Below are 10901 nucleotides of genomic sequence, written 5' to 3' on the forward strand. Positions count from 1 at the left end.
GCCTCAATCCAAGCCCAGGCCCATTCCCTGCTACGTGAACTTCTACATTGTGTAGAGGCTGCCTTGGTTGGCCATCGTTCTGGCCGACCTTGCATGGCCAAGGGACTCACCTTGCCTACCTTGACTTACTCAGTAGCCAACCGATGGATGGCCACGGCACCAACAGTCAAAGGGCCGGCAAAGAGAGGCCCGGCTGTCGTCAGCGCGCGTGTTCGCAGCCTGAAAAAAAAAAAAAAAATCTGTTGGCTGGCCGCAGGGATGAGAGACGCGTTTGACACGCTGACTGCTGCTGGCCCCTTTCCGTCACTGATGTGCTGTGCCGAGCCCGTCCCGCCCTTGACAGGTTTGTTCATGCCAGGTGCGTGGGAAGCCGACGTCTCTCTCACACCCTGTACAACCTTCGTCATCCATGCGCCCCTGCCCCCGGAGGGCCGTGCTCTTGGTCGTTGCTGTCAACTGTCTTGCGAGCAAAGAAATTCCCCGTCGTCGCGCAAAGTTGAACGGTGATCCTAATTGTCTCCTAGCACTGCCATGGCTCGGGGTTTTTTGCCCACCACACATCATGTGCCAGCCGCGTTGCGACCCGGTTGGTTGTGTCCGCGCTAGAGAAAACTTCCGTGTCTGTTATGTGAAAACGTGCCGGTCAAAGTAAGTAAGGGAGAAAAGAAATTGAAAAATTGATTACTCCAGCGGGAGCCAGAGAAGCCTATTGACCTGAAGCGTCTACTGAGATCCCTGCCATCCACGCTGCAGCCCACCGACTGTGCTTGTGCTAAGGATAAACCACATCGTCTTCATTGCCGCGGAGCCTTGCGCCAAGTCTTGTAGGAGAGAAGAAAATAATCTTAATGATAGTCAAATGAGAAAAAGTGAGTTGGGAAAAAGTGAAAGAGACAAGTAAAAAAAAGGGTAGAAAGCTGAAGAGAATGTCGTGTCCTGCCTGCTGTCATGACGGCATCACACTTGCAGTCATTATCCTCCAGCTGATCTTGCGCTGCAGGTCAGCTCATCCGAAGATGTATCGGTGTAGAAGGGAGACAAAACCCGACCAGTCGAGTGTACTTCTGTCGTGTGCGTCGGCTTCGCTGATAGATGCGAGCTGTTGTTGAGGGTCCATACCATAGGGATGGCTCCTCATCAGAGCTTGCGACTTCGGTAGCGAGCCGTGGAGAGTGGAGGTCTTTTAGAGACTGTTAGGTGAATCGTGATGTAGTTATGCGCACACAAAGGTCACCAACCTACGATCCACGGCCGGCAGCTTGGCAATCGGGGCAGTATGAATCCTTCTCATCCTTGACCTCGTTGTAGTTGGGGCAGCTTTCGACTGGCTGGTTCGACTGGTTCGCGCGAGCGATGGCGCTCCTGAAAGAGGCGCAAGAAATCTCGGCAGGAGGGTACGAGGGTGAGCTGTGGTTGCACCTGAAGACGGTAAAGATCTTGGAACACATTTTGGCTCAAAGTGATGACCGGCGGATAGCGATGATTTAGTCGAGGGCGCGTCTAATGGAATAGGGTACTCTGAGAGAGACGTTGAGGAGATAAGATGTGAGATTTGGTCTTCGTGCTGTGTAAAGCTGAAGACTGGTGGCTTGAAAAGAATCTCGAAAGGTGCAAGGGTGCTCAGTGGTGATGATGATGAAGGAGCTGCTTGGAGTCGAAGGATTTCTTTTTTTCGCAGAGGCGATGTCTTTGGGCCTTTATATGACTCTGTGACACGACAGCCAGACTTTGGCTATTGACTTGAGAGTGAACGTATAATGGTGCGGGCTGACTTGTTTGCCATCGTCAATCCTCTCCAACCATGCAAGTGCAATAGGGCGAAATGATTTCACCGACGGGGCCGAATGGAAGTCTAGATAATGACGGTTGGTTGCTTGCACTCCCGCAGTGGTGATGTTGGAGGTGCTAACTGGGTGGTGTGTTGGTTCTTTGAGGACCCGGTATCACAGCCGCAGGTAGATGTGTGTGAGCCGGCGGTGGAGGGGAATATGGCAAAGTCGGGCGCAGGTCAGAAGACAGAGGACTTGTACCTCTCTCGGTCGAGGTACATGCAGAGGCAACGGGGCCTGCAGGCGGGCCAGATGGGTACTGCGTCGATTTAAACCGCACCGATGCGGGAGATGCCTGCCAGGGAGCGGAAGGGTGGGAGGCCGTGGAGTGATGGGCCTGCGGTTGGGTCTAGCAGAAGTATCGACAACCTACACCACAGCCGAAGTGGGTGATGGGGCCGGGGTACCTTTTTTTTTTCTTTTTTTTTTGCTCTTCTCTCAATCTTCCCACCAGAAAGTCGACGCAGATTTCCAAGAGATACAAAAGACCACGCTAGCTACAATGAGGAGTGCACTCGCATGTGACAACCAGCGTAGAGGGGGTGGCGTCTGACCTAGAGCTTCTGGAAGACGATCCGCAGTTGGTGCGTAGTAATTCGTCTCAAGGTGTGTGCATATGGTGTGGGCGTGTGCGTGTGAGTGGTTTGGAAGGGATCCCTGGTGTGTGTTGCATCAACCTACTGCTGCTGCTGCCGTCGCTGCTGGGTGGCCTCGTGCCTTGGGCTCGGTATTTCTGCGTTTCCCCCCTCCCCAACTGACCAGGTGGGTGCGTGCATGCACAGGGTGTTGGACACTTGACGCAATGCCTCGACGACAAGTCCGGTGTCCAGAGAAGCAGACAAATTCAGCTATCCCGTTGCAAGGGCGGACTGAAGATGGTCTTCTGGTAGGAAGTTGACCGTCGGATCATGGGGCCCCCAATGGAGCAACTGCCAACACAGAGAGTACGGGGCGGCCCGGTTGAATCGTTGGTGAAGGATGAAGAACCACGTTGACAAGTGGTTCACCCAAGCTGAGAGATGGAATATTACGCGATGAGCGAGTGTTGGTCGTGTCACAACCTGTGTGTGGGAGAAGAGACGGGCTGCTGGATGGAGGGCCCCGCTCACGCATGGTGAAGGCAGATGCAGATATTCATAATCCTCCGCGATAGGTACCCGCCACTGCTCCATTGTTCTACGTACTGTCATATCCTAATTGGGATCGCGGTAAAGATGCGGGAGAACTACCTTGACGCCACAGCGCGCCCGCCCAGGTCACTCGAGGCAAGCAAGGGGGGGCTGGTTGCAGGGCCTGCTTCCGGTTGTGGCGAGCAGGCGTGCCAGCTGCACCTAAGGTAGGCAGGAGACCCCATGTGCCGTCTGAAATGCGTGTTCAGGCAAGGAAGTAACGGGGGAAAGCGAGAGCTAGGTAATCCACGTACAGTAGGTAGACAGATGGGCAGGTAAGGCAAGGCAGGGGAGGCAGGGGAGGCAGGCAGGCAGGCAGGCAGTCTAGCCTCCCTGCAATCGCCCAGGCCGAACCTGCTTCGATATCACAATCCGCGGTCAGCAACGCTTTGGCAAGGTTGGCTTACAGGACTGGCTCTTTTCGGACCGGATAAGGTACGCAGAAAGGTGCTTCGCAGGAAGGTTGTCGACCCTTGCTTTTGAATCTGTAGGTACCTACCTAAGGTGAGGTAGGTAGGTAGGCAGTCTCGTACGTTGGGCTTGTGCTACAGAGATGCGCTATGAACCGCTAAGATGTCACACATGGCGGATCCGCAGTGCGCGTTCCGTGGTTAACTGGTTCAGGCATGGCCAGTACTAGGATGCCTTTGTTCTTTTAATCGCCTTCTTCAAGCCCCCGTGAGCCTAGCTGCTGATTAAAAGCCCGGAGAAGCGACGCCAGAGATGTGTGGCTTGCTGAGCCGACTCGAGGGACAAAGCAATCGAACGAGGAAAACACGCCAAGGGAGCTACGGAGAGAACGATGAGAAAAGAAGACATCGTATTCCCTTTCCTTCGCTGCGCGAGTGGCCTGCGCCTGACCACGTCCGCCAGCCATGCTGCCAGACAAGGACAAGAATTCAATGTACATGCAGGGGAGGGCCGAGTGGAGGGCAGAGAAGAGACGATTTCCCCAAGAAATAGCATGCCCGTGGTACGAGCTCTGGGAGTGTCAAAACGCGATCATCAGTTGGTCTGGTTCCGGGGTGTCCCCAGCCAGGCCCGATCTGACTTTCAATTAGAGAGGGTGCGTGCGTGCGTCGGTGTATCAAGGTCTCCATATTTGACACTCTGCCAACCGCGTGCCAGCGTGTGAATGCGCCAGTTCATGTACGTCGGCTAGTCCATGTCATGGACGTGGCCGGTCCCCGCCTGCTTTTGATTGCGGTGATGCATGGGATTAGCAGCTCTCCTTGTCAGGGAAGCTGGGCAGAAGAAAATCGAATCTGGAGACTCGCTGTGTTGGCTCGATCTGCGCAGGCCTGATGACTAGACAACGAACTGTCTTGCGACTCTTGCCAGCAACCAAATCAGCTTTGCCTGCTTCACGGCCTGAGCAGCGTTGCCATCCCAAGGGGGAGCAGTTTTCTGCCTTATGCGACGCAGCAGCATCGAATCAAGAACTTTGTGTGCAACGACGCGGTGCGGTGGGTTCGTTGGACGCTGTGTCTCTTGCAAGCTGTACTAGATGTGCGTGTTTTGCTTTTTTTTAATGTGCACACAAAGTGAACCCGCAACTTTGTGCGTGTGTGCAATGCAAATGAAACCTTCCCCGGCCCGCTGTCCGCGATGTACGCAGCCGTGCCCTGTTGGACGCAGGGACAGCGAAGTCATCACTATCACATAATTCTGACCATGTCGATTTGAAGGTGAGATGACGCCGCCGACGAAGAGGAGCGCGGCGATGGTGTTCGTTCTGCATTGCATTGGTGGCTGGCATGCCTGAGTCGAGCCGAGCCAGCTTGTCGACGACGACGCCGTGCGCAAGCAAGGAATCAAGCCGTACCAACTGCTCAATGGGGCTTCTGCGGTAGTCCCTGAACTGGCAAGGTCGAGATCGGCCTGTCTGGTCTGGGGCAGGTGTTGAGATCCGACCGACGTCAATTGATCGTGGACACTATGAGCGCAACCGCAAGCTTGCATGGCAGGTACAATGTAGGTACTTTGGAATCATTGAACAACACACGGGTCGAGATGATGTCCTGGCTTCTGGAACCCCTGCCACATCTGGATGTTCTCTGTATGACATCGGTTTTGCCTATCGTCGAGTGGCCGTAAATACCTGTCTTCATCGATTATTCATCCTACTCTTTCTCCATGTTGACTTGGTAGCTGCATTCGTGAGTGGAGGTAGCGCCCAAAGATGCATCTAGACCAACAAGGTGACAATCACCTTACCTACTCGTTGTACCTGCCTTGGAGTGAAAAAGGTGACGGGGAGCTTGGGTGGTTGAGGGGTGGGGGGGGGGGGGACTGTGCATATGGCGGCTCTGGGGAGATTTCACACAGTGTTAGAGGTGTGTGGGGGTACACTGTTGTTCTCCCCTTTGACTTGTGATTTGAGTTCAAGAGCAATGAGAAGCGGCATACTGCACGGACGCACTGTGCCGAGTACATCACCACCACCTCGCCCACCCCTGTCTAAGGTACCTACCTACCTTAGGTACAAGTACATAGGTTGCCATGTCGCTGCAGGCAGGCAGGACCTGGAGTTGGGCAGGTTCGATTCACGTGGCAATGGTACCATGAGGCAGCGACTGCCTGCACCTGGTGAGTGCTTCCCTGTCCCCTTTTCCCCCAACGCTCCTGGCTCCTGGCTCTCGGTTCTGAACGACAACGGTCACGGGACGAACCCTGGAGGCGAGTGATGCTGGGGTCAGGACTGATGCAGGATGACGCTCCAGTTGTATCTCTCGCGAACCTCATCAACACGACTGTCTTTGCTTTCTGTCGGTGCTCGAGTCATTCCGGCTCATGACTTGACAATTGACTCTCTCTGGACATGATGGTCTCTAAGCATAACGAAGGGTAGGTGCCTGTAGCCAGACGCACACCACCAAAAGTACGCCAGTCTCTTCAGCTCTGGCCAGCTTGGGACAATATCACCAACACCACCGCCCTCCGTGGACATGTCGTCGACCTTCCACCTTCCTCTCTCGGATGCAAAATAGAGAGGAGTCCTCAAAGCGAGGGCGAACTGATTGAAGATGCCGTCACTCAATTTGTTACTAGCCCTGGTGGTGGCGCGATCATGGTCTGCGGGCAACTGCCCAGCTCCTGCGCACCATCACTCATTCCCTGCCCCTGACTGTCTCGGCATGCCGCTGACCAAGTTTGTCTCCCGTCGGCTCAACTGCCTCGAGTTGGATTGAGTATAGCTTAGAGCTCTGAGGTCTGCGCAGCGCAAGGTCATGCAGCCTCCGCGCGGGACATTACGAAGATAGGTGGTCTCCCATCATGCCGCCTCGGCTCTTTTCGGCTTTCAAGGCGTCCATCACAAAACAACTCTCACCGAGATTATGTTGGTTGGAAGTTCGTGTTGGCTGTTCGCTTAGATCATGAACCAACGCCTGCGTCCTGGCTCGTTTGGACGCAAATCGAAGACCACTGGCGCAAGCTGGAGTTACCGATCCATCGAACCATGCTCAACGCCTTCATGCGGCCGACCTGCAACCCCCTCTTCTCTACCGGCATCATCTGTGAGCTCTCCTGGTCAGGCATCGCCCTCATGGTCCCAAAGTCATCAATTTTGCTTGATTAGCCAACTCTGTCAACCTCACTTGGCTCCCAACGGACTACGACAGGCAAGAGTCCAGCGCCGCATCTTCAATTTGTTTCATGTCGATCCGCAGATGGAGCCATGAATGGAGATTTTTTTTTCGGCTTTACAGAGTTGACTCTACGGCAGTCGGGTGCCTTCGAGAACAAGCACCTGCCTGCGCAGCCACCATCAGCATTGCTGAGGTATGCAACTCCTCCGTCGGGCTCCGAACTTAGCTACAATCATCTACCGGCGCCCCCTGGAAGGGGGAAGTCAGTAATTCGACCACTTTCGAGGTTTCTCCACAGAACTACCCATGACCGCACGAGTATACGCTATGGGATAGAGTCAGTCGTGTCGGTTGCGGGATGCCAACAGTAACAGAAGCCGACGCATATGCCTCACCACACTTGTTGGACCGTCCATTGTGGACTGTGGCAAGCCAGCATATTCGATCGCCGACTGCTGCCAATATAGTAGGTAAGAGGGGGCGGGAGGGTGGAGGGGGGTGACAAGGTTTCTACCATCAGGCACGCGCTTTCTCAACCTGTCAGGTTCAACCAGGGCTTGACTAACATTGGCAGGCTGATTTTACATGCGTATGCATTGCGTGTATCATGAGCTCATTCAGGTCGTCTGTGCCGACAAACGAGACGAGCTAAGCACGCAAGAGGCGGATAACGGTTGTCTACCGCTCATTAACGCGGTGGACAAGTTGCATTTGGTGGATACCTGGCAGACTAAGTTGCCTGCCAGAAGCCACTTGAACGGCCCCGTGCCCACCTCCAGGACCGGCTTGCAGGGACAAACACAAGAAGAAGTCGTCGAGGCATCAATTTTCCCGCTCGGAAACGCAACAGACGAGCTCCAACACCTGGGCATGCGATAAGCGTGTGACGAAACCGCATGCGCGCTGGTAACCACCAATCAGCACCAACATTCTGACCTAAGCGCCGAGGCCAGTTCACGACTCGGCCATCAGCCACTACCACCGCTCGAGTAGCCGCACGCCCCTTTTTGGACGACCACAGACAACTGCTATCGACGACGTAATCTGTAACGTGCCGACTATTGATCACGGAAACAAGGAACAGCTCAGCTCTATACGATCAGGAGTCCAACACAAGATCATATGCGATTTAACATCTCACTTCGTGATTGGTCTTGCCTCTCAACTTCCATATCAAGCTGCGGCCACGTCGAAAAGCGAAATCCCTGACACAATCGGACGTGGCGGTCTGGCTAGATGATTGTATAACGCCGAACGCCTGAGCCCTGCGGCGCGCGGTCTGCTCACGGCTAAGATGAACCTGCAGGTTGAACCACACCGTCACCAACACGGTTGCAGCGTCTGACCTCGAAGCAACGCAGCCGACATACTGTTCACGGACCGATCTTTCCGTAAGCAGTCAAGCAGGGCTGTCTCGAGGATGACGGCGTCTGCCCGAGGCTATTGTTCCCCATGAAGCCGATCGAAACAGGCGAAATACCCCCATGCTGGTTGACCCTGACATCCATCAATACCAACAACATGTGGTACTCGTAATCCCCGCCCCCAACAAATCAATTGCCTGGCCGGATGAGACCTCCGGCTAGCACAATCAGTTTCACGCCTACGTTGACCAGCTCCATGCCTCTTCTGTGGCTCGAGAGGGGGTTCCAAGTCACTCTTGGTACTGTTGGAAAAACTCTACTTTGCTCGCCTCTCGGGTCACACTGCCAAATCATCTCCGCTAATGCATGACCGAATCACAATGCCTTCTTTTGTGGCAGTATAGTGCACTCCGGCCACCCCTCAACAGGACTGTTGGCTCGGCAGGGACTTCAAGCTGGTGATGAGTTGGTCTGTTCATGGGACGATGCGGCATGCCGGCCATCAACGAAGTTGAAATTGACTCAGTTGGATGCCAAGCTCTCAGGGGTGCCGCGGCCGCGGCCCGTCTGGTCGCATAGCTGGCGACCTAAGCAGCCGCGGAACCCTACTGTCATTCGTCTTGGGAGTGGGCAGATTTTAGTTTCTCCAGATCCGGCTTCTGTTGGGTCAATCATCTCGGAAATGCAAATTGATCTGTCGAGGCCTGTGGAAGACTCGGGCATTTCGAACAGCACTTGGCTACATTTTTTTGCCACGTGAAGCCAGCCTCTACCTCAGAAGAAGAGGGCAAACCGATACGACGACGGACGCTTCCATCCTTGCAGGGCCAACCAGGAACCCCAAGAAGTAGGCAACGCTAGCCGACTTGACCAGCCAATACGTTGCAAGGTGGGAAAGTGACATAGCTTTTGTCACTCACCATATGCCGGCCAAGCGGCTGTCCTTAAGCGGTGCGGTGGTCATGGGGTGGAAGTGGAGGGGTTGAAGCCTCGTCATGACCTGAAAACGTATGGCTTGTCAGCTGATTTGATGGGCCTGCAGTCCCCTTCCGAGACGCATACCCGGTGGAAGGTGAGTCGAGCACGAGCTGTCGAGGGAACACACTTGCAGGTGACGAGATCCCCCCCCCCCCGACAATCACATACCTGACTTGCAAGTGATACCAAGGACGAAAACTTGCCAAGGCCAGGCAAATGCCAGGCTGATTGCGCCCCGGCTAGACTCGGACAACCTTTATGAGGGCTGATGGGGGACGATGACTGGGTGTGAATCGCTGGCAAGAAGAAGAATGCCGACTTGGCCCCCGCACCTCCACACCCTTTCACCTGCGAGCACGGAATGCATAGAACGCACGAGGAAATGGTAGACGAGAAGGAAAAATTGCCGTATGCCCGGCACCGTGAAAGTGTGTGGCACACTGTCACTGGCACAGTAAGGCTCGGTAAGGCATCGGCAAGCAGGCAGGCGACCGGCTCCAGCTGCGGCGATTATCGTCGTTCCGAGAAATCCTCTTGACATGCGCCGGAGACCCTATGGAAGACAGCCAGGGCACCGTTGAACCGGCTTCTTGGCTCGGAGCACATGGAAAGACAATCTGACATCTGAGCCGAATGTCTCCACATCCGCTGACGATGCTACGATATCCACGCCGGCCGGCGCCGTGGATTTTCTGGAGTCGTAGAAACTACCTGGCATGACCTCCTACCTGGGGCTCGCTCCCCGCGCCCCGCGCGACACATGACAACCTCCGTTTTTCCCTCTCTACTGGGTGTCCAGCACCAGCTGCACCACCCTTGCGCCACCTGCGGGTACCATTGGCACTGGGGGCAACCGCGGCTTTTCTCTTACGCATTCCTCTATCATCATTGCGCCTCTGTTGCTCTCTTCAACGAAGGGCCAATTGACTGAATTTCGGCCCCACGTGTGTGCACGAGCGAGCGCGCGCTGTTATTACTGGCGCGGCAGGCCGCAGCGGGGACAGAACGAGAGACACTGCGAAATGATGTGAGGGGGTCTCGAGACGAAGATGCGATTCAGATTCTTTTTTGGGCCTGGGTCATGGAGCTTTTGCGGCCCATCGTCTCTGTTTTGGGCGCAGAAGGTGGGTGAAACACCGTGGCCTTCGGTACAGTGGGGGTCTTTTTTTTGGCATCTTCGGCCGAGCACTGGTTTTGGGGGGTGGTTCTTGGTTTTACTGCTACCCATGGCGCAGGTCTAATCAGGTTAGCGTCCTTGCCGCTCTTGCTCAGGCTCGGCTCAGTCCAAGCTCAGTCACGCCTCAGTCACAGCGAAATATGCAGGTTGTGCACAAACAACTGCTGGAACGGTCTGACAGTTCAAACAGTAGCCATGTTCTGTATTGATGGGCCTGTCGAGACTTTTGGTGAATTGGGTCGATGAGTCACATGGGTAGCCTCCCGAGGGGATAAATCCATGGTGAAAGGTTGGCGTACCTTAATACATCCTTTCGTACGAAGAAGATCTGGGAGGGGAGGGTAACAAGCGGGTGCCAAAAATCCACGCACTCCTCGAAAGTGAGTCTACTTGAATCCGTTATACCCATACCTCATAACATCCTTGAACTAATAAGAACTCAACCTATTATGAAAGGTACGCCCAAGGACTGACTAGAGAAAATCTCAGGTTGCTCTGTTCAGGTTGAAAGCGCTAAGAGCCTTATAAAGTTAAGGTTCCGTATGGGTGATTCTTATCCTGGGCAGGTTTGGAATGCGATTTTTTATGGGCACCCGTTTGGCTGGCATGACACTTGTCTGCGGACTGGCATGTAAGTAGAATCTTCCCATCTTGTTCGGCCATACTTCTTTACCTCTAGGCTCCATTCAACACCATGGTCTGCACGACTTTCGACTGGAAGGGCTTGCCCTTCGATATTAGAGCCATCATTTTGAACGTCATGACCGAAAAGGATATTCATTCGGTCCGAGAGC

The 10901-nt window shown here is 54.5% G+C and overlaps 1 protein-coding gene across 1 annotated transcript; it reads right to left on the bottom strand.

The window, feature by feature from the left end:
- Positions 1-654: 654 nt before the first annotated feature.
- On the bottom strand, positions 655-2041 carry VDAG_06116 (uncharacterized protein). Its single transcript, XM_009659130.1, has 2 exons — positions 1243-2041; positions 655-1190 (listed from the first exon to the last, which is right to left on the bottom strand). The coding sequence occupies exons 1-2, from the start codon at positions 1446-1448 to the stop codon at positions 1184-1186; spliced, it is 213 nt and encodes a 70-aa protein (XP_009657425.1). The 5' UTR covers positions 1449-2041; the 3' UTR covers positions 655-1183.
- Between the last annotated feature and the right edge of the window lie 8860 nt (positions 2042-10901).

The sequence above is a fragment of the Verticillium dahliae genome, genomic scaffold, assembly GCF_000150675.1.
Source record: "Verticillium dahliae VdLs.17 supercont1.13 genomic scaffold, whole genome shotgun sequence".
NCBI lineage: Eukaryota > Fungi > Ascomycota > Sordariomycetes > Glomerellales > Plectosphaerellaceae > Verticillium > Verticillium dahliae.

Bases quoted from the DNA above. Each gene is read 5' to 3' on its own strand.
- VDAG_06116 (XM_009659130.1), bottom strand. From the start codon at position 1,448: ATGTGTTCCAAGATCTTTACCGTCTTCAGGTGCAACCACAGCTCACCC.